Genomic DNA, 24398 nt, shown 5'->3' on the forward strand with positions numbered 1-24398 from the left:
TTGGCACGTATGGACAAGATGCTCCTTCGTTTACTATTGATTGGTAACTTCTCCCCCATCCCACTTTCTCTCCATTCGGCATGTGCTCCTTTCCTATCTGGTTTTCTCAAAGAAAACTGTGATAGTGCATGAGATAAAGCCTCCCAGGAGCAGGGTCTGGAGTTGTCATTAGAGACCACAGAGGATCAGTGACTTTTGGATCTGATTCTAAGCCATCATTTGAGTTGGTCAAGAGCATGAATGGCCTCTCAAACGGGCAGGTTTACTTCTTCTCGGGGAGATTGGCAAGTTCAAGACATCATTTTTCATTACTTCGCTGGTTTTTCTTGCCTCTATGAATCTTGCTGTGTTTGAAGTTGGTTATTTGTTTTGCAGCCTCGAGACAACAGAACTCCAAATGGAACGACTATGATTCTGCAACATTGTTTCCTATATCACATAGGCATCCCATGTACATGCCTCCTGGCAATAGAGTCATCTGGTAACCTCCGTTCAAAGTAATCAAGTTGTCCGACTTGATTCCCTCCAAGGCACATTAGTGGTAACGTCACCCAAAGTGGAGGTGGTGCTGATGCCCCGACATGATTTATGAAGGGGTGTGATATCCACACATTCTATATTACTTATCATACACCTTCTTAATTTTCGGCCGTCGAATCGGAAGAATTGAAGAAGATCAACGGATATAAATTATCAAGGGATAGTGAGAAGTAAAATGAGGTGTGTGAATAGCACACCTCTTCATGAATGATGGGAAGTGAAATGAGGAAGAAAAGACTGAAACTTAGCAAAATATAAACCAAAATTAACAGGTGTACTTACGTTTATTGAATAATGAGTTCTTTGATTCTTTGCACTTTTATCAATCAAGCATTTCGATTTTACGTTCCATGTTCTTTCAAGAGTGATTTTCTTGGAGGGGAAGGACTGAATAACTTGGCCCCTACCATCCATCTCAAGTGTTGCTACTGTATCAGCTTCAGCCATTGTTGATTCATAAAGGGTATGATATTCACACATCATATTTTACTTCTCTCACACCTTTTTAATTTTCGGCTGTCGGATTGGATGAATTGAATAATATCAAAGGACATAAATTAACAAGAGGTGAAAAGGGATGTGTGGATAGCGCACTCCATTCATAAGCGCCACCTTGTTTTGCTACAGAGTGATCTTTCCACGTACGAAATGGCAAAATCCTGTCTCTGTTTTCCTGAGACCATCAAAGGAAACTTAATTTTACTCATCACAGCCGAAAACAAAAATGCAACTATAAAAACCAAAATTTCAGTGCTATTACTAGCTTTCTTCGTGAAACTTACCAAGTTATTGTTGAGCGCAGGAGGAAGAACTGCCCCATCTCCTCTTTCCTCCAGGAAGATGACAATCATTTCGATAATGCCTTTTGGGTCCATGATGTGGAAAGCTCTTACTCACATATCTTTCTCTGGTGAATGCAGACAACGTTCACATACAATAGCAGGACGACGGGAAGGAAGCTTTAGATTTATACACAGTGAACAAAAAAATGAAGAAGACAAATAGACATAGGGTCAGTAAAACAATTTCGGTTAGAAATGTGACCAGGGCCGTCTCTGACATTTTGGGAACCCTGTGCGAATTTAATAAAAAGACCCTCCTTATTTAAAACAAAAAAATTGTTGTTGGACAATATATCCATACAAAGCTCAACAATCAATATCCAAACTTAATTGAAATCAGCATCCCACTTACAAATTGAATAATCTCCAAAATAAAGTCATGATTTTGGGTTCATCTTTAAAAAAAATGGAGCACAGCTAAAATAGAGATATGAAAATACATTTGTATTTGTGGAAGAAAGTAATACACAAGTTAGTTTTTTATTGCTTAATAGAAAAGTGGAAGAAAGTAGTATATAAGTTTTTTATTATTAAAAAAAAGAAGAAAATTAATATATTGAGTTCAAGCTTCGCTTAACTAATTGTAATGATGCTGATGATTTTTCTTTTCAGCTTAAAACTTTTTTTTATTAGAAATTTATACTAATGTGTAATATAAGGGAGGATCAAAAAATTTGGGGCCCTATGCCACTGCACCTTTTGTGCACCCCCAACGCCCCCTCTGAATGTGACGGAGGTCAACATGTAATTATGAAGAAAAAAAGAAACAAGAAGCTCAAGTAGAATAACTAGAAACATGTTCACCAAATTCACCTTAATTCAACACACCAATGGACGAGAAATATGTTTTTGCAACAATTACTATAGTCTCATTGTTTATAGTTTCATCGGGGAATCATAAAGAACAGCATTTGAGGGAGGAACCACTCACTTTGGTGATTCTTCAACGGTGTCATCTTCCCCAAGAACCCCTTGTCTTAGCATAGTTTCTAACATCCCAGCCATCTGGTACCTTAGGGACAACGCTTTCTCATTGGGGAAGAACCCAATCTGCTGATCAATCACAATGGATATTCAACAGAAAACAATTCATCACAAAAACTAATCTCTAAACTACCTCACCTGTTGATACTTGTATACAGTAAACATGTTGGTTTCTTTAATTCTGTATTCTGCCCCCTCCACCTCATCTTCTAATTCACAAAACGCAGTGCTTAATATATAATCTGCAAAGCAAGATATCATCAAAACATCAGAACAAACTAATAATCCTCACTGACATTCAATACACAAGTTTAGTTTCGTCCAATCTTAAACTTTGTGCTATTCCGAAATTTACGTTTGAATGAGACTGATGAGTTCATCTTCCCCATAAGAGCTAGTGGCAAGCTTTGTATTCACTTTAAGCAACAGATTCCCAACAGGATCAAATTGCTAAAAAACCACTACAACAACAACAACAAAGCCTTTTCCCACTAAGTGGGGTTGGCTATATGAATCCTAGAACGCCATTGCGCTCGGTTTTGTTTCATGTCCTCCGTTAGATCCAAGTACTCTAAGTCTTTTCTTAAAGTCTCTTCCAAAGTTTTTCTAGGTCTTCCTCTACCCCTTCGGCCCTGAACCTCTGTCCCGTAGTCACATCTTCGAACCGGAGCGTCAGTAGGCATTCTTTGCACATGTCCAAACCACCGTAACCGATTTTCTCTCATCTTTCCTTCAATTTCGGCTACTCCTACTTTACCTCGGATAGCCTCATTCCCAATCTTATCCTTTCTCGTGTGCCCACACATCCCACGAAGCATCCTCATCTCCGCTACACCCATTTTGTGTACGTGTTGATGCTTCACCGCCCAACATTATGTGCCATACAACATCGCTGGCCTTATTGCCGTCCTATAAAATTTTCCCTTGAGCTTCAGTGGCCTACAACGGTCACACAACACGCCGGATGCACTCTTACACTTCATCCATCCAGCCTGTATTCTATGGTTGAGATCTCCATCTAATTCTCCGTTCTCTTGCAAGATAGATCCTAGGTAGCGAAAACGATCGCTTTTTGTGATCTTCGCTAGATTGCTCCGGTCATTAGTGTGGATAAGTATATAAATGGATAGAGATAGGAAAGCAAACACAAGACGTACGTGGTTCACCCAGATTGGCTACGTCCACGGAATAGAGGAGTTCTCATTAATTGTGAAGGGTTTACACAAGTACATAGGTTCAAGCTCTCCTTTAGTGAGTACAAGTGAATGATTTAGTACAAATGACATTAGGAAATATTGTGGGAGAATGATCTCGTAATCACGAAACTTCTAAGTACCGGAGTGTGGTATCGTCTTGACTTGCCTTATCTGTCTCATAGGTAGATGTGGCATCTTCTCTGGAAGTACTCTTCCTCCATCCAGGGGTGGTATCTTTAACTGGTGGAGATGCACAATGTAATGTATCAATTTCACTTGAAGCTTACTTGTAGTTTCAGGCTTGGTCAAGCGCGATACAAACCATGTAGTAGGAGTCCCCCAAGTCGCCGAGCTAGGGGATCTGCTGAAAGAGGTGACAGACAAGGTAAGCAATCAGAGCTCCAAGCAATCAGTCCCAGATCAGAACTTTGATTTCGAGTACCGGCTGATTGTTCACATTCTCCCTATCTTGCAGGCAGCATGAAGGATAAAGAGAAGAAAAATGAGAAGATATGATATGAGATACTTTTGCTTTTGAAGAAGTAACTTTCCACAGGCTTATTCTTGAACTGGGCTGGAGGGTTTTCTGGTTTCCTCCAGAGTATAAGGCCGACTAAAGAATTTGAGGGTCAAAACAAGTCCATCAAATCTAGAGTACGTTCGACCCTGCTAATATGGGATACTTTTGCTTTTGACAGAGTAGTGGATGTATCGGCACGTGTGCTGTTACGCTTGTCTCCACATGCTTCTTTGTATCCTTCTCACTTGCCCTATTTGTTCCTCTCGTAGATGCGATATCTTCCCTGGAAACATAAGATGTTGAAGATGAGTACTCGAGAGCAATGCCAGGTAAGTAATCAGGTAAGGGGTTCCAGGCAGTCAGTTTCTAACTGGAAGCTTGATTCCAAGTGCTGACTGATTGCTTTCTTTCTCCTTGTCTTGCAGGTAAGAACAAAGCCAAAGGAAAAGACAGGGAAAAAGCATGATATGGGATACTCTTGCTTTTAACCCTGATGATATGAGATATTCTTGCTCTAGTATAGCTTGTTTACAGAGGTATTATCGGGGGGAAAGAAAGTTGAATATTTCGAAAGGCTTCATTGGGAGTGCCCTTTCAGATATGAGGAAGGGTTGAGCATTTTTGCAGGTCTGCCTGTCCGTTGGGGATGGAGGTCGACATATATAGGAGTCTCCCTAACAACAAGTAGTAATGCTATTCCTTTACCCTGCTTGGTCATAGCACGGTAGTGGGAGCTGCCAGCCTCACATGTTTTAACTCTGTTAGAGCACTTTGAAAAAATGGTCTGTGGTATCTGGAAAGCTGATGTTGCGTGTGAAGATTACAGACAAGCTTTATCCAACGAAATCCGGCTCTTGAAGTTGGGAAAGTGGTGCCTCTTCGGTTTTCGAACAAGCAATCCTGTTGGGGATCTGGCTCTCGAGATTCGAAGAACAATGCATCTTCGATTTTTGAGAAAGCAATCCTGCTGGGGGTCTGGCTCTCGAGATTCGGATAGCAGTGTCTCTTCGATTTTTGAGAAAGTAATCATGTTGGGAGTCTGGCTCTCGAGATTCGGAGGGCGGTGCCTCTTCGATTTTGGAGCAAGCAATCTTGTTGGGAGTGTTTTCTCGAATGTGAGTAAAGGTTGGGCATGTTTGCTAGTCTACCTTGCCACGAAGCACAGAGGTTGACACACAGAGACTTTCCAATTATCCAGCAGTGGTACTGTTCCTTTACCCTTGTGGGTAATAATATGGTAGCTAGACCTTCAAAATTTATGTGTCTAAGTTTTGTTAGTATTGTTTCTTTGCTATTCTTTTACCCTTCTTGGTCAGAGCGATGTAGTGGGAGTTGCAAGCTTCACGTGTCTCAACTTTATCAGAGAACTTTGACAAAGTTATATGTGGTACCCATGAGCTAATGTTGCGTGTGGGAAGTGGGTGATTGAACAGTAAGATTCATGTGCTTTCTACTTCACCAGAAATCTTCGACAGAATGCCCATAATTTTCGCAAAGCTGAGTGTGCGTGTGACAGGTGCTGACAAGGCTGGAAAAGTAGGTGCCTCTTCAATTTCTGAGATCGGCCATCGTGGTCTCTGAGCAGCCCAACTTTTGAGAAAGCAAGCGCCTCTTCGATTTCTGAGATTGGCCTTCGTGGTCTTTGAGCAGCCCAGCTTTTGAGAAAGCAAACGCCTCTTCGATTTCTGAGATCGACCCTCGTGGTCTCTGAGCAGCCCAGCTTTTGAGAAAGCAAACGCCTCTTCGATTTCTAAAGCTCGGTCGGGTGCAAATTTTTATAGAGGCTGACATTAAGTTCCAAAGCACACTTGAATCTTCACCAGTAGAAGCTCCATTCTTGCACTTCTAAGATCTTGATTTGTCCGACATCTTCTCTCTTCAACACCTTTGAAAATGTCTGGCCCCTCCGACCGTCGTTTTGACTTAAACCTTGTTGAAGAGGCAGCCACGCCTTCTCCAGACAACATATGGCGCCCATCCTTCGTCTCCCCTACTGGTCCTCTTACCGTTGGGGATTTCGTGATGAAGAATGATATGACCGCTGCGGTGGTGGTCAGGAACCTTCTCACTCCCAAAGATAACAGACTAATTTCCAAACGGTCTGATGAGTTGGCTGTTAAGGATTATTTGGCTCTCAGTGTTCAGTGTGTAGGTTCTGTGTCTAATATGGCCCAACGCCTATTTGCTCGAACCCGCCAAGTTGAATCATTGGCGGCTGAAGTGATGAGTCTCAAACAGGAGATTAGAGGGCTCAAGCATGAGAATAAACAGTTGCACCGGCTCGCACATGACTATGCTACAAACATAAAGAGGAAGCTTGACCAGATGAAGGAATCTGATGGTCAGGTTTTACTTGATCATCAGAGATTTGTGGGTTTGTTCCAAAGGCATTTATTGCCTTCGTCTTCTGGGGCTGTACCGCGTAATGAAGCTCCAAATAATCAACCTCTAATGCCTCCTCCTTCTAGGGTTCTGTCCAGTACTGAGGCTTCGAATGATCCCCCTCCGGTGCCTTCTCTTTCTAGGGCTTTACCGACTGCTGAGACTTCTCCTAAGCAACCTTTGTGAAGGCTCCCTCTTGTTTGTTTATTTTGACTCATGCATATGTACATATTTGTAACTTATCGGGGATATCAATAAATAAGCTTTCCTTCATTTCAACGTATTGTGTTAAATACACCAAAGCCTTCTTCGCTAAGTTTTTTTAATTTTCTTTTGTTGAAGCTTTGTGAGTGGAGCATGTAGGTTGAGGTAGTGTTCCCTTAATTTCCTGAGTGAGGAAAACTTCTCGGTTGGAGACTTTGAAAATCCAAGTCACTGAGTAGGATCGGCTATATGAATCTTGGAACGCCATTGTGCTCGGTCCTGTGTCATGTCCTCCGTTAGATCCAAGTACTCTAAGTCTTTTCTTAGAGTCTCTTCCAAAGTTTTCCTAGGTCTTCCTCTACCCCTTCGGCCCTGAACCTCTGTCCCATAGTCGCATCTTCTAATTGGAGCGTTAGTATGCCTTCTTTGCACATGTCCAAACCACCGTAATCGATTTTCTCTCATCTTTCCTTCAATTTCGGCTACTCCTACTTTACCCCGGATATCCTCATTCATAATCTTATCCTTTCTCGTGTGCCCACATATCCAACGAAGCATCTTCATCTCCGCTACACCCATTTTGTGTACGTGTTGATGCTTCACCGCCCAACATTCTGTACCATACAGCATCGCTGGCCTTATTGTCGTCCTATAAAATTTTCCCTTGAGCTTCAGTGGCATACGGCGGTCACACAACACGCCGGATGCACTCTTCCATTTCATCCATCTAGCTTGTATTCTATGGTTGAGATCTCCATCTAATTCTCCGTTCTTTTGCAAGATAGATCCTAGGTAACGAAAACGGTCGCTCTTTGGTATTTCTTGATCTTCGATCCTCACCCCTAACTCGTTTTGGCCTCCATTTGCACTGAACTTGCACTCCATATATTATGTCTTTGATCGGCTTAGGCGAAGACCTTTAGATTCCAACACTTCTCTCCAAAGGTTAAGCTTTGCATTTACCCCTTCCCGAGTTTCATCTATCAACACTATATCGTCTGCGAAAAGCATACACCAAGGAATATCATCTTGAATATGCCCTGTTAACTAATCCATTACCAACGCAAAAAGGTAAGGACTTAAGGATGAGCCTTGATGTAATCCTACAGTTATGGGAAAGCTTTCGGTTTGTCCTTCATGAGTTCTTACGGCAGTCTTGGCTCCTTCATACATATCCTTTATAGATTGGATATATGCTACTCGTACTCCTTTCTTCTCTAAAATCCTCCAAAGAATGTCTCTTGGAACCCTATCATACGCTTTTTCCAAATCTATAAAGACCATGTGTAAATCCTTTTTCCCATCTCTATATCTTTCCATCAATCTTCGTAAGAGATAGATTGCCTCCATGGTTGAGCGCCCTGGCATGAACCCGAATTGGTTGTCCGAAACCCGTGTCTCTTGCCTCAATCTATGCTCAATGACTCTCTCCCAGAGCTTCATTGTATGACTCATTAGCTTAATACCCCTATAGTTCATGCAATTTTGTACGTCGCCCTTATTCTTGTAGATAGGCACAAAAGTGCTTGTTCACCACTCATTTGGCATCTTCTTCGTTTTCAAAATCCTATTGAAAAAAGTCAGTGAGCCATGTTATACCTGTCTCTCCCAAAACTTTCCACACTTCGATTGGTATATCGTCTGGGCCTACTACTTTTCTATGCTTCATCTTCTTCAAAGCTACCACCACTTATTCCTTCCGGATTCGACGATAAAAAAAGTAGTTTCTACACTCTTCTGAGTTACTCAACTCCCCTAAAGAAGCACTCCCTTCATGTCCTTCATTGAAAAGATTATGAAAATAACCTCTCCATCTGTCTTTAACCGCGTTCTCTGTAGCAAGAACATTTCCATCCTCATCCTTGATGCACCTCACTTGGTTTAGGTCCCTTGTCTTCTTTTCCCTTGCTCTAGCTAGTTTATAGATATCCAACTCTCATTCTTTGGTATCTAGTCGCTTATACATATCGTCATAAGCCACTAACTTAGCTTCTTTCACAGCTTTCTTCGCCTCTTGCTTCGTTTTTCTATACCTTTCACCATTTTCATCGGTCCTATCCTTGTATAAGGCTTTACAACATTCCTTCTTAGCCTTCACATTTGTTTGTACCTCCTCATTCCACCACCAAGATTCCTTTTGGTGTGGGGCAAAGCCCTTGGACTCTCCTAATACCTCTTTTGCTACTTTTCGGATACAACCAGCCATGGAATCCCACATTTGGCTAGCTTCCCCCTCTCTATCCCACACACACTGGGTGATTACTTTCTCTTTGAAAATGGCTTGTTTTTCTTCTTTTAGATTCCACCATCTAGTCCTTGGGCACTTCCAAGTCTTGTTCTTTTTTCTCACTCTTTTGATATGTACATCCATCAACAACAAGCGATGTTGATTAGCCACGCTCTTTCCTGGTATAACTTTGCAATCCTTACAAGTTATACGATCCCCTTTCCTCATTAGAAGAAAATCTATTTGTGTTTTTGACGACCTACTCTTGTAGGTGATCACATGTTCTTCTCTCTTCTTAAAGAAGGTGTTGGCTAAGAAGAGATCATATGCCATTGCAAAATCCAAGATAGCTTCCCCATCCTCGTTTCTCTCCCCAAAACCATGGCCACCATGAAAACCTCCATAGTTGCCTGTCTCCCTGCCCACGTGTCCATTTAAATCTCCTCCTATAAATAACTTCTCCGTCTAAGCAATTCCTTACACCAAGTCTCCAAGGTCTTCCCAAAATTTCTCCTTCGAACTCGTATCCAACCCTACTTGAGGTGCGTACGCACTAATCACATTGATAAGTTTTTGTCCTATTACAATCTTGATTGCCATGATTCTATCTCCTACCCTCTTGACATCTACAACATCTTGTGTCAAGGTCTTGTCCACGATGATGCCAACACCATTTCTCGTTCTATTTGTGCCCGAATACCAAAGTTTAAACCCTGAGTTTTCTAGATCCTTTGCCTTACGACCAACCCACTTAGTTTCTTGTAGGCACATAATATTTATCATTCTCCTCACCATAACTTCCACCACTTCCATAGATTTTCCCGTTAAGGTTCCTATATTCCACGTTCCTAAACGTATTTTGCTCTCTTGAACTCTACCCTTATGTCCTAGCTTCTTCACCATCCCCCGTCTAATAGGATCAAAGTACTTCTTTTGTGTGTCCCGTGTAAAGTTGATTGGAGCATATGCTCCCAAACCAATAAATAATCAGAACTAATAAATCATGGGGACTCATTTGATTCCTATTAAATGAACATAATTTATCTGTTTGGCTACCCAGAAAATGCCGGAACAACAATTCAACATTTCACTAACTAATCCCAGAAACCAAGTTAAGGACCAACCAACCCAACAAAAATTACATGCATTTTGCTCAGAAATTTTGAAACTTTTGCAGCCTTGACAAACAAAACATAAAACAAAAGACCATTCACATATTTTCCTTCATTTTCTCAGCAACCAAAAACATGCCAAATTTTGGAGAGCAAACCAGATACTTACAAAGAAGGAACTTTGCCAATTGCCCACGTTGTGGTTAACCAAGCAGCGAGTATCTTCGATGCTCATGGTTCCTCGCTGGGCTTTCGAGCATCATATTGAACTGGGAGGACGATGAGTTGGAAGCTCGGATTCCGCGGCTCCGAATTGTAGAAATGTAGCGAGAAAACAGGTTCGGGGTGTGAAGATTGGTGGGTAGGAGTTGGATTTTATTGAGGTTTGGTGGCTTGGGAATGGAAGGGAGTGAAAGTGAGTAGCAGTAAGGGGAAGCCATGAAAGCAAAGGCAGGAGGATTCTGAGGAAGAAGAGCTCAGAGCAGAGTACAAGTAGCTGCTCCATTGTAATTTCGTTGTTTCTTATGTTTAAGCAGTCAGAGAGGCTTCAGGAGGTTGATCTCTTGTAATTATATACAAACTCGTTTCCCTTGTGTTATTAGGTTTCCCTTCTTTTATGAGGATTCCTTCTTACACAAGAATAGTTTCTTACTTTCTTAGGAATCGTATTCATTGGAACCCAAGTCTTAATGTATATTTTCTGAACATTATAATATCTCTTTTTGCCGAACTTTTTTAAACAAACAAAGTTTCAATATAACAATTAGATTGATAGGGAACCAAAATGACCCTAAAAAAAAAAAAATCCTTTAATCGTATTCATGTGGTGGAGTTTGTTAATAATTATAATCGAATCAAATTTCTCTCATTTTTCTGTCAAATATAAAGTACAAGTGTCGTTTCATTTTCATTGTATCTATTTTATTATTACTCTTATTTATTTTTACATTCAATTCAAGATAGCGAATTTGATACCAACTTAGGCTGTCTATTGTGTGGTTTAGCCGAACTCCCTTCTCCTCCTAACGTAAAATATATTGTTATGCTAAAAAAGAATATTCAAGATGCATGACATGGAACCATCTCCAATTATCCTCCTTATTTTAGGTTTAACAATTGAATGATACTTGACTACCCAAAAGGTGATTAGTAGTTCGTATCAAAAGTGTTTGTTGCCGATTCATAGCAATTCATATTTATAATCAAAACCCTTCATATTATAAATTAATCTATAAAAATACTACAAAAAAATTAATCTATTGCATGCCCCCTTCTCTGTCTTTCCCTCTCTCTTCAATCTGTTGCATGCCCCCTGTATCCATGTCTTCACCATTTGATATGCCCTCAACATCATCCTCGTCCTGATATTCGGGCTTCACACGCCGAACGGGGATTGTAACGGAGTACACGGTGCCTAGGTCCTGATCCTCCGAGACACTAAGCTGGACTTTATCCTTCGAGTCTATTTCCACAAAATCGGACAGAGCTCCGACAATGTTGCTTACAATCTTCTGTTTCGCCTCATCAGTTACTGTGCATCGATCAGAGAAGAGGATCATCTGCAACCGCTGCTTTGCAATCTTTGCATTGGAAGTCCTTCGTGTCGATGGTGAAGGGAGCAATATCTTACATGCCAAATTCAAGCGCTCGAAAAAGCTCATGTTTATAGCATTGAGGAGAAAGCCTTCTGTTTCTTGGCTTATAGGTCCCGGAAAGAGTTCACTGTTTCCTTCAATTCCAAATGATTGGTCATAGTGACACTTCGAGTTCGAGCTATAGCAAACTAGATTTGAGAAAGACGTTTGATTCATCAGAGGAAAACTACCTCCGCCATTGAAACCGTTATATTTTACCTGCAGATATACGAGAGAGCATCAGACCTGAAATATAAACCGTTCCTTGAAGTTGAAGCCATATGACGGCAGTAGGTGTTTGAGAGGATTGTTGACAAATCTAATACAACAGATTTCAGTAAAAGGGTAATGCTAGGGAGACTCAATTTGTAAACTAAATTTCGAAAACTAAAGGATATGGAAGTTGATGGTTGGTTTATTGCTTAAGCGACATGCTTACACTAAACAAAAGAATCAGGCGCTATGCGTTACTCCCAAACCTCCCGGTTTAGGTATTCTTCAAATGAAATCTGAAAAACTAGTCAAATCCAAATTTCTAAAATTTACTTGATAGCAGGGAAAATTAGTGCAAAATCTCAGCACCTACATAATGAAAGCAGTAAAAAATTTGCCCCACCATTCACCTTCCAGAAAAAAGCACCTACATAACTGCTGCTTTGATATTTCCATCCAATAATGTTTCTTTTCATATTAAATTTTCATAAATTGACATTAAAAGGATAAATAGACAGAACAACGACAAGAACACAAAAAAAAAGCAGAACCGGCAGCCATAGAAATCAAATTGTAAACAAGACTTGCGAATTTCCAGCAATGAATGAGGCAACTGGAGATAAATCTAGAAACCCAGTTGGATAAATGCATGAAATTTCAAATCTTTTGCAGAAAAAGAAGCAAAAATAAAAGGGGGAAAATGCAAACCTTGGAGGGTTGGAGAGAGATTCCCAGAGAGTGGTGGTGCTTAAAAGGGAAAGTTCCAAAAATTGCAGAGATTCCAAAATCACCAGAAAAAGCCATTTTTCTTTTACTATCTAAATATGTATGAAATCTTCGGAAATATATCAACTGGGTTTTTGTTTCTCTCAGAGCTCCAGCTGAAGTGTGGCGTTATGTACTTGGGTAGGTTTTTAACGGTCATGACGGAAGAAAGAGGGAAACCAGCAGAGGGTATTAATGTAATTGTGTAACTAAATTGTCTTTACTTCGAAAAGGAAAAAAAAAAAATCCTAGATAATACCTTGTTTCATAAGATTACCCTTTGCTTGTTCTTCAAATCTACTAACTTTTCAAGGACATGCAATGCATGTAGATTGTCGACAAGAAAATTGGATGTTGCGCCAAGAAAATCAGAAACTCTGTATTTGTGCGTCGGTCAAATCTAGGGAGCTTACAAACAAGCAAGGCAGTCTAGGGATTTTTGAGATCCGAGATGATGTCAAAAAATATGTCATCATTTTATATAAGAAAATTATTTGTTTTCATATGTAAAATATCGATAAAATGATATTTAGAAAAGCACTTCAAACTTAATAATTTATAAACACGGAAAAACTAATTTATTTTGTATCGTAAGAAGGAAACAAAAAAAACTCCGGATTTACAAGTAGATAGATATGCGTTTTGTTTTCCATCTGAACTTTTAAAGTGTTTTTGTATAAATCGTGAGGTATTTTTTCTTATTTACTAACTTTGTCAATATGAGACAAAAAATAATTATGTTTTTGAGTCTTTAATTGAACTTAGGATCTCTCGTTAATTTTAAACAACAAAAACCATTGATTCTAATTAAACTTCTTGATCATTTAGCGAAATTTTATATATTTATACTCTTATGAAAAGAAATTTGTAAAAGTTGAAAAGTAAATAAGCACACACGGTGTTTTGAAGCCAAGATCTCCTCATTAATTTCAAACAACAAAACCACCAGTTCTAGTTAAATTTCCTTGTTATTGATCCAAATTTTATAAATTTATACTCTTATGAAAACATATATAAATATACCACCCTCATAATTTTGGTGTCCCTAATTATTTTGGGCCCCGAACGGTCACCCTGCTTGCATTGGGCCTGGGCCGGCATTGCAAAGAAGGGGAGGGGAAGTGATGACACAATTGGGCTTTGTTGTTTAGGCGAGGAAATAGAGTATTGTCTCATATTGAAAAGTTAAGACACTTTGCATCAAATAAAGTTTGGTTAATCCGGTTATTGTTAACTGGTTTAAGATGAAACCTTAACATTCCTCAGTTGAGACAGTGAAGTTGAGTTTGTTGTGCTAGTACTCGTATATGGACAGTTTTAGAATAAGTGTGTGCATGGACTATATGCTTAAATGGTGAGTGAACTCAAATGATCGTAGAGTTCAAACAAAAATCGAGGAAGTGAAAATTAGAGTATTCTAACCAACAAATGAACAAACTATAAAGACTATTTTATTAAAAGGAAAAATAAAGAAACAAGAATGTTAAGAAGGTTACAAATTGAGGACTACATTTTGACTAATTTTAATTTCTAATAAGCAAGATATACAACTCAAATACTAACCTAACAAGAAAACTCAAATAATTTAATAAACCTGAAAATACTATTATTTTCCAACAAATTAATATTCAAAAGAAACAATCCATCTCATTTAAATCGAAACCTCAACATTATACATCTATCTGTCGAAAGAAATCGGGTCTATTTTCCCACAAAACTAATTATTATTAGTTTCATAGTAACTATTCATCTATTCAAAGCAAGGGAGTCCACCTCATCTTCATGCCACCTGTCCTCCTTGTCCCTTTGGTGACAAACTCGGCAAACGATACAACGATCGAATTGCATGCATGTTATAAAACTCTGCAACCGAGAAGCCTTGTCAAGAATTATCCAATTAATTTGTACCCAGAAGCAATGTGAAATATTGAGAACTTGTAGCTGTTTTAGGTCATTCAATATAATGTGTAAATCGCTACTCGTGAACTTAGTGCACCGGAGGCTTAAAACCTTCAGTTTCGGAAGATATGCAACTAGGGTTGAAGCAAAGCCACGATCACAAGTACCCATAAGTTTAAGTTCACTGAAGTTTTTACAGTTGCTGGAAATCTGCTCCAACAGGTACGGGAAATTTGTATTATCGGGAGATATTGTCAGCGACACGAGGTCTTTCCAGCAGCGAAAGGCCTCGTATATTCCAGTGTCGCTTATTGTGAAGCAACTTGGAAGAACCAGTCGTTTTAACTTTAGGCACCTACATGAGATTGTTTTAGGGAAACAACTAGTCATCAAGATATTCACCTTGTCAATACACAGTTAAAGAGTTTGTTCAAATTATCTTCTAGGTTTATAGACAATCCGTTAAAATAATTGGAAATCAAATTCTTATTCTTGAAATAATTAAAATTGAATATTGATGACATGTCAATCAAATATCAACAACATAATAATTTTACATGTTATATCTGTTTGTACTACTATTTAAGACTATTTAAGACTATTTAAGAGCAATGGTTATAAAAAAAAAAGGGTTTGATTGACATGTCAAATTATCTTCTAGGTTTATAGACAATCCGTTAGAATATTAGCTCCAGAAATCTTCAACAGCCGGCACTCCATGATCACGTCGAATCCTTATGAAAATGAATCCAGAACAAAATCGCGCTAAAGCTAGGGCGTCACCCGTAAGTGGCGCGCTGTGTGGCCCGAGCACAGTGATAAGTGAGCAAGGGTCGCTGTATCTCCATCGGCACCCGGATGCAGTGTTAAATGAGCAAGGGGGCCGTAGAAACTTCTTTTCGAACGACTCCACTCAAAGTTGTTTGGGAGCATATGCTCCTATCAACTTTACACGGGACACACAAAAGAAGTACTTTGATCCTATTAGACGGGGGAGGGTGAAGAAGCTAGGACAGAAGGGTAGAGTTCAAGAGAGCAAAATGCGTTTAGGAACGTGGAATATAGGAACCTTAACGGGAAAATCTATGGAAGTAGTGGAAGTTATGGTGAGGAGAAGGATAAATATTATGTGCCTACAAGAAACTAAGTGGGTTGGTAGTAAGGCAAAGGATCTAGAAAACTCAGGGTTTAAACTTTGGTATTCGGGCACAAATAGAACGAGAAACGGTATTGGCATCATCGTGGACAAGACCTTGACACAAGATGTTGTAGATGTCAAGAGGGTAGGAGATAGAATCATAGCAATCAAGATTGTAATAGGACAAGAACTTATCAATGTGATTAGTGCGTACGCACCTCAAGTAGGGTTGGATACGAGTTCGAAGGAGAAATTTTGGGAAGACCTTGGAGACTTGGTGCAAGGAATTGCTCAGACGGAGAAGTTATTTATAGGAGGAGATTTAAATGGACACGTGGGCAGGGAGACAGGCAACTATGGAGGTTTTCATGGTGGCCATGGTTTTGGGGAGAGAAACGAGGATGGGGAAGCTATCTTGGATTTTGCAATGGCATATGATCTCTTCTTAGCCAACACCTTCTTTAAGAAGAGAGAAGAACATGTGATCACCTACAAGAGTGGGTCGTCAAAAACACAAATAGATTTTCTTCTAATGAGGAAAAGGGATCGTATAACTTGTAAGGATTGCAAAGTTATACCAGGAGAGAGCGTGGCTAATCAACATCGCTTGTTGGTGATGGATGTACATATCAAAAGAGTGAGACAAAAGAACAAGACTTGGAAGTGCCCAAGGACTAGATGGTGGAATCTAAAAGAAGAAAAACAAGCCATTTTCAAAGAGAAGGTAATCACCCAATGTGCGTGGGATAGAGAGGGGGAAGCTAGCCAAATGTGGGATTTCATGGCTAGTTGTATCCGAAAAGTAGCAAAAGAGGTATTAGGAGAGTCCAAGGGCTTTGCCCCACACCAAAAGGAATCTTGGTGGTGGAATGAGGAGGTACAAACAAAGGTGAAGGCTAAGAAGGAATGTTGTAAAGCCTTATACAAGGAGAGGACCGATGAAAATGGTGAAAGGTATAGAAAAGCGAAGCAAGAGGCGAAGAAAGCTGTCAGAGAAGTTAAGTTAGCGGCTTACGACGATATGTATAAACGACTAGATACCAAAGAAGGAGAGTTGGATATCTATAAACTAGCTAGAGCAAGGGAAAAGAAGACAAGGGACCTAAACCAAGTGAGGTGCATCAAGGATGAGGAGGGAAAGGTTCTTGCTACAGAGAACGCGGTTAAAGACAGATGGAGAGGTTATTTTCATAATCTTTTCAATGAATGACATGAAAGGAGTGATTCTTTAGGGGAGTTGAGTAACTCAGAAGAGTGTAGAAACTACTCTTTTTATCGTCGAATCCGGAAGGAAGAAGTGGTTGTAGCTTTGAAGAAGATGAAGCATAGAAAAGCAATAGGCCCAGACGATATACCAATCGAAGTGTGGAAAGTTTTGGGAGAGACAGGTATAACATGGCTCACTGACCTTTTCAATAGGATTTTGAAAACGAAGAAGATGCCAAATGAGTGGCGAATGAGCACTTTGGTGCCTATCTACAAGAATAAGGGCGACGTACAAAATTGCATGAACTATAGGGGTATTAAGTTAATGAGTCATACAATGAAGCTCTGGGAGAGAGTCATTGAGCATAGATTGAGGCAAGAGACACGGGTTTCGGACAACCAATTCGGGTTCATGCCAGGGCGCTCAACCATGGAGGCAATCTATCTCTTACGAAGATTGATGGAAAGATATAGAGATGGGAAAAAGGATTTACACATGGTCTTTATAGATTTGGAAAAAGCGTATGATAGGGTCCCAAGAGACATTCTTTGGAGGATTTTAGAGAAGAAAGGAGTACGAGTAGCATATATCCAAGTTATAAAGGATATGTATGAAGGAGCAAAGACTGCCGTAAGAACTCATGAAGGACAAACCGAAAGCTTTCCCATAACTGTAGGATTACATCAAGGCTCATCCTTAAGTCCTTACCTTTTTGCGTTGGTAATGGATGAGTTAACAGGACATATTCAATATGATATTCCTTGGTGTATGCTTTTCGCAGACGATATAGTGTTGATAGATGAAACTCAGGAGGGGGTAAATGCAAAGCTTAACCTTTGGAGAGAAGTGTTGGAATCTAAAGGTCTTCGCCTAAGCCGATCAAAGACAGAATATATGGAGTGCAAGTTCAGTGCAAATGGAGGCCAAAACGAGTTAGGGGTGAGGATCGGAGATCAAGAAATACCAAAGAGCGACCGTTTTCGTTACCTAGGATCTATCTTGCAATAGAACGGAGAATTAGATGGAGATCTCAACCATAGAATACAAGCTGGATGGATGAAGTGGAAGAGTGCATCTGGCGTGTTGTGTGACCGCCGTATGCCACTGAAGCTCAAGGGAAAATTTTATAGGACGGCAATAAGGCCGGCGATGCTGTATGGCACAGAATGTTGGGCGGTGAAGCATCAACACGTACACAAAATGGGTGTAGCGGAGATAAGGATGCTTCGTTGGATGTCTGGGCACACGAGAAAGGATAAGATTAGGAATGAGGATATCCGGGGTAAAGTAGGAGTAGCCGAAATTGAAGGAAAGATGAGAGAAAATCGGTTACGGTGGTTTGGACATGTGCAAAGAAGGCCTACTGACGCTCCGATTAGAAGATGCGACTATGGGACAGAGGTTCAGGGCCGAAGGGGTAGAGGAAGACCTAGGAAAACTTTGGAAGAGACTCTAAGAAAAGACTTAGAGTACTTGGATCTAACGAAGGACATGACACAGGACCGAGCACAATGTCGTTCTAAGATTCATATAGCCGATCCCACTCAGTGACTTGGATTTTCCAAGTCTCCAACCGAGAAGTTTTCCTCACTCGAAAAATTAAGGGAACACTACCCCAACCTACATGCTCCACTCAGAAAGCTTCAACATACAAGCTTCAACAAAAGAAAATTCAAAGAACTTAGCGAATAAGGCTTTGGTGTATTTAACACAATACGTTGAAATGAAGGAAAGCTTATTTATTGATATCCCCGATAAGCTACAAATATGTACATATACATGAGTCAAAATAAACAAACAAGATGGAGCCTTCACAAAGGTTGCTTAGGAGAAGTCTCAGCAGTCGGTAGAGCCCCAGAAAGAGAAGGCATCGGAGGGGGATCATTCGGAGCCTCAGTACTGGACAGAACCCTAGAAGGAGGAGGCATCAGAGGTTGATCATTTGGAGCTTCATTACGCGGTACAGCCCTAGAAGACGAAGGCAATAAATGCCTCTGGAACAAACCCACAAATCTCTGATGATCAAGTAAAACATGACCATCAGTTTCCTTCATCTGGTCAAGCTTCCTCTTCATGTTTGTAGCATAGTCATGTGCGAGCCGGTGCAACTGTTTATTCTCATGCTTGAGCCCTCTAATCTCCTGTTTGAGACTCATCACTTCGGCCGCCAATGATTCAACTTGGCGGGTTCGAGCAAATAGGCGTTGGGCCATATTAGACACAGAACCTGCACACTGAACACTGAGAGCCAGCGAATCCTTAACAGCTAACTCATCAGACCGTTTGGAAAGTAGTCTGTTATTTTTGGGAGTGAGAAGGTTCCTGGCCACCACCGCAGCGGTCATATCATTCTTCATCACGGAATCCCCAACGGTAAGAGGACCAGTAGGGGAAACGAAGGATGGGCGCCATATGTTGTCTGGAGAAGGCGGGGCTGCCTCTTCAAAAAAGTTCAAGTCAAAACGACGGTCGGAGGGGCCAGACATTTTCAAAGGTGTTGAAGAGAGAAGAGGTCGGACAAATCAAGATCTTAGAAATGCAAGAATGGAGCTTCTACTGGTGGAGATTCAAGTGTGCTTTGGAACTTAATGCCAGCCCCTATAAAAAGCTGCACTCGACGGAGCTTCGGACATCGAAGAGGCGTCTGCTCAGAAATCGAAGAGGCGTTTGCTTTCTCAAAAGCTGGGTTGCTTAGAGACCACGAGGGTTGATCTCATAAATCGAAGAGGTGTTTGCTTTCTCAAAAGTTGGGCTGCTCAAAGACCACGAAAGCCGATCTCAGAAATCGAAGAGGCGCTCGCTTTCTCAAAAGCTGGGCTCCTCAGAGACCACGAGGGCCGATCTCAGAAATCGAAGAGGCACCTACTTTTCCAGCCTTGTCAGCACCTGTCACACGCACACTCAGCTTTGCGGAAATTATGGGTATTCTGTCGAAGATTTATGGGGAAGTAGAAAACACATGAATCTTACTGTCCAATCACCCACTTCCCATACGCAACAATAGCTCATGGGTACCACATATAACTTTGCCAAAATTCTCTGCCAAAGTTGAGCACGTGAAGCTTGCAGCTCCCACTACATCGCTCTGACCAAGAAGGGTAAAAGAATAGCAAAGAAACAGCACTAACAAAGTTTAGACCCATAAATTTTGAAGGTCTAGCTACCATATTATTACCCACAAGGGTAAAGGAACAGTACCACTGCTGGATAATTGGAAAGTCCCTGTGTGTCAACCTCTGTGCCTCGTGGCAAGGTAGACTAGCAAACATGCCCAACCTTTACTCACATTCGAGAAAACACTCCCAATAAGATTGCTTGCTCCAAAATCGAAGAGGCACCGTCCTCCGAATCTCGAGAGCCAGACTCCCAACATGACTACTTTCTCAAAAATCGAAGAGAGGGTAAAGGAACAGTACCACTGCTGGATAATTGGAAAGTCCCTGTGTGTCAACCTCTGTGCTTCGTGGCAAGGTAGACTAGCAAACATGCCCAACCTTTACTCACATTCGAGAAAACACTCCCACCAAGATTGCTTGCTCCAAAATCGAAGAGGCACCGCCCTCCGAATCTCGAGAGCCAGACTTCCAACATGATTACTTTCTCAAAAATCGAAAAGACACTGCTCCCCGAATCTCGAGAGCCAGACCCCCAGCATGATTGCTTTCTCAAAAATCGAAGAGGCATCGTTCTCCGAATCAATCGAAGAGGCGCTCGCTTTCTCAAAAGCTGGGCTGCTCAGAGACCACGATGGCCGATCTCAGAAATCGAAGAGGCACCTACTTTTCTAGCCTTGTCAGCACCTGTCACACGCACACTCAGCTTTGCGAAAATTATGGGCATTTTGTCGAAGACTTCTGGTGAAGTAGAAAGCACATGAATCTTACTGTTCAACCACCCACTTCCCACACGCAACAATATCTCATGGGTACCACATATAACTTTGCCAAAGTCTCTGCCAAAGTTGAGCACGTGAAGCTTGCAGCTCTCACTACATCGCTCTGACCAAGAAAGGTAAAAGAATAGCAAAGAAACAGCACTAACAAAGTTTAGACACATAAATTTTTGAAGGTCTAGCTACCATATTATTACCCACAAGGGTAAAGGAACAGTACCACTGCTGGATAATTGGAAAGTCCCTTTGTGTCAACCTTCGTGCTTCGTGGCAAGGTAGACTAGCAAACATGCCCAACCTTTACTCACATCCGAGAAAACACTCCCAACAAGATTGCTTACTCCAAAATCGAAGAGGCACCGCCCTCCGAATCTCGAGAGCCAGACTCCCAACATTATTACTTTCTCAAAAATCGAAGAGACACTGCTCTCCGAATCTCGAGAGCCAGACCCCCAGCATGATTGCTTTCTCAAAAATCGAAGAAGCATCGTTCTCCGAATCTCGAGAGCCAGATACCACATACCACTTTTTCAAAGTGCTCTGACAGAGTTAAAACATGTGAAGCTGGCAGCTCCCACTACCGTGCTATGACCAAGCAGGGTAAAGGAATAACATTACTACTTGTTGTTAGGGAGACTCCTATATATGTCGACCTCCATCCCCAACGGACAGGCAGACCTGCAAAAATGCTCAACCCTTCCTCATATCTGAGAGGGCACTCCCAACGAAACCTTTCGAAATATTCAGCTTTCTTTCCCCCCGATAATACCTCTGCAAACAAGCTATACTAGAGCAAGAATATCTCATATCATCAGGGTTAAAAGCAAGAGTATCCCATATCATGCTTTTTCCCTGTCTTTTCCTTTGACCTTGTTTTTACCTGCAAGACAAGGAGAAAGAGAGCAATCAGTCAGCACTTGAAATCAAGCTCCCAGCCAGGAACTGACTGCCTGGAACCCCTTACCTGATTACTTACCTGGCATTGCTCTCGAGTACTCATCTTCAACATCTTATGTTTCCAGGGAAGATACCGCATCTGCTTGAGGAACAGATAGGGCAAGTGCGAAGGATACAAGGAAGCATGTGGAGACAAGCGTAACAGCACACGTGCCGATACATCCATTACGCTGTCAAAAGCAAAAGTATCCCATATCAGCAGGGTCGAACGTACTCTAGATTTGATGGACTTGTTTTGACCCTCAAATTCTTCAGTCGGCCTTATACTTTGGAGGAAACCAGAAAACCCTCCAGCTCAGTTCAAGAATAAGCCTGTGGAAAGTTACTTCTTCAAAAGCAAAAGTATCCCATATCATCTCTTCTCATTTTTCTTCTCTTTATCCTTCATGCTGCTGCAAGATGGGGAGAAGGTGAACAATCAGCTGGAGCTCTGATTGCTTACCTTGTTTGTCACCTCTTTCAGCAGATCCCCTAGCTCGGCGACTTGGGGGACTCCTACTACATGGTTTGTATCGCGCTGGACCAAGCCTGAAACTACAAGTAAGCTTCAAGTGAAATTGATACATTACCTTGTGCATCTCCACCAGTTAAAGATACCACCCCTGGATGGAGGAAGAGTACTTCCAGAGAAGCTGCCACATCTACCTATGAGACAGATAAGGCAAGTCAAAATGATACTACACTCCGATACTTAGAAGTTTCGTGATTACGAGATCATTCTCCCACAATATTTCCTAATGTCATTTGTACTCTAATGTCATTTGTACTAAATCATTCACTGGTACTCACTAAAGGAGAGCTTGAACCTATGTACTTGTGTAAACCCTTAACAATTAATGAGAACTCTTCTATTCCGTGGACGTAGCCAATCTGGGTGAACCACGTACATCTTGTGTTTGCTTTCCTATCTCTATCCATTTATATACTTATCCACACTAATGACCGGAGCAATCTAGCGAAGATCACAAAAGCGACCGTTTTCGCTACCTAGGATCTATCTTGCAAGAGAACGGAGAATTAGATGGAGATCTCATCCATAGAATACGAGCTGGATGGATGAAGTGTAAGAGTGCATCCAGCGTGTTGTGTGACCGTCGTAGGCCACTGAAGCTCAAGGGAAAATTTTATAGGACGGCAATAAGGCTAGCGATGTTGTATGGCACAGAATGTTGGGCGGTGAAACATCAACACGTACACAAAATGGGTGTAGCGGAGATGAGGATGCTTCCTGGGATGTGTGGGCACACGAGAAAGGATAAGATTGAGAATGAGGATATCCGAGGTAAAGTAGGAGTAGCCGAAATTGAAGGAAAGATGAGAGAAAATCGGTTCCGGTGATTTGGACATGTGCAAAGAAGGCCGACTGACGCTCCAGTTCGAAGATGTGACTACGGGACAAAGGTTCAGGGCCGAAGGGGTAGAGGAAGACCTAGGAAAACTTTGGAAGAGACTCTAAGAAAAGGCTTAGAGTACTTGGATCTAACGGAGGACATGACACAAAACCGAGCGCAATGGCGTTCTAGGATTCATATAGCCGACCCCACTTAGTGGGAAAAGGCTTTGTTGTTGTTGTTGTTGTATTGCTCTTAAAACCCTAAAATCCACATCTACTGACGATAAAATTACAAATAATTAAAAAGATATGGCCAAATTACGTACCTTTTAGCAGCATAGGTGATGAAGGCATCGTCACCCAAGTAGGGACTTGAAACTAAGGTCGTGACGTTTCCTTGATCGAGACTCAATAAAGCCTTCGAAACACCACTCAGAACTGATGGAGAATCGTAAACTGGCTCTACTTCCATGACTGAAAAATCAAGCGTAGCCCAAAGCACAGAATGATTACATATAAGCGAACGCAGCGCAGTAGAAATGGCAGCACAACGAACAAGAACAAGTGCTTTCGTTAATTCGGAGCTGCTGCTGGATAAAATCTTGAACCATATGTCCGGTGGCAGGTCTTCCCATCTTCTCACGCTCATTTGGGAGTCATCATCCACTTTTTTTCGTTTTTCTGGTGGAAAGTCAGCGCCGACTTCCATAGCAGTTTTTTTTTCCAAACAACTAGCCTTATATTTTGTTGCGTTTTCTTTGAGCAGATATATTTTGTTGGCTTTAAGATGTCTTATATAGAGAGACAAAGGAAAACCCTAGGTTTCTTCTTTTGGTGCGTGAACTACGGAGGGCCGAAGCCCAACAACTAGAAGACTCCATGCCTTGCCCCCACAAATGTTATCAAACCATGTGATATTTTTCTTTTAAAAGGGACCCAGTCCACCATTCTGCTAGTCAAGAAGAGCATTTCAACTTGCCATCATCGTGTGATTCACGTCAGAAATCAAACTCAGGATGTGCCGAGTGAAATACTAGTTAGAATTCGTCCCCAAACCACTAAGGCACCCCATGGTGGTTTATCAAACCATGTGATCTTATAAGCAAGAATGTGATCTTATTTTTGCTAGTAACTCCCTTTTTGTAAGAAATGTGTTCTTCAGTGAAATGTACTAAGTATGAACTATTGGCATGAGTCAACTATATAATTTAGGAATGTAATCCTCTAATTGATTCCTTGTATAATTGGGATACTTATTTTTTTATTATGTGGGATATTGTACAACTATATATTTACATCCTAGAGAGAAGAATAATATACACAATTCAAACCCTATACACTTTTATCTTTATC

At 41.1% G+C, this 24398-nt stretch overlaps 2 protein-coding genes and 1 pseudogene across 2 annotated transcripts; all 3 read right to left on the reverse strand.

The window, feature by feature from the left end:
• Positions 1-298: 298 nt before the first annotated feature.
• LOC139188097 (uncharacterized) lies at positions 299-10512 on the reverse strand (annotated as a pseudogene).
• A 560-nt stretch (positions 10513-11072) lies between these two features.
• LOC139188281 (cell division topological specificity factor homolog, chloroplastic-like) lies at positions 11073-12762 on the reverse strand. Its single transcript, XM_070805544.1, has 2 exons — positions 12563-12762; positions 11073-11860 (listed from the first exon to the last, which is right to left on the reverse strand). Exons 1-2 carry the CDS (start codon positions 12656-12658, stop codon positions 11264-11266), a joined length of 693 nt encoding a protein of 230 aa, XP_070661645.1. The 5' UTR covers positions 12659-12762; the 3' UTR covers positions 11073-11263.
• A 1509-nt stretch (positions 12763-14271) lies between these two features.
• On the reverse strand, positions 14272-23789 carry LOC139187941 (F-box/LRR-repeat protein At3g48880-like). The gene is made up of 2 exons (XM_070804589.1): positions 23372-23789; positions 14272-14873 (listed from the first exon to the last, which is right to left on the reverse strand). Exons 1-2 carry the CDS (start codon positions 23752-23754, stop codon positions 14366-14368), a joined length of 891 nt encoding a protein of 296 aa, XP_070660690.1. The 5' UTR covers positions 23755-23789; the 3' UTR covers positions 14272-14365.
• Positions 23790-24398: the final 609 nt, after the last annotated feature.

Source organism: Malus domestica, chromosome 09 (assembly GCF_042453785.1).
Source record: "Malus domestica chromosome 09, GDT2T_hap1".
In the NCBI taxonomy this organism is placed as follows: Eukaryota; Viridiplantae; Streptophyta; class Magnoliopsida; order Rosales; family Rosaceae; genus Malus; species Malus domestica.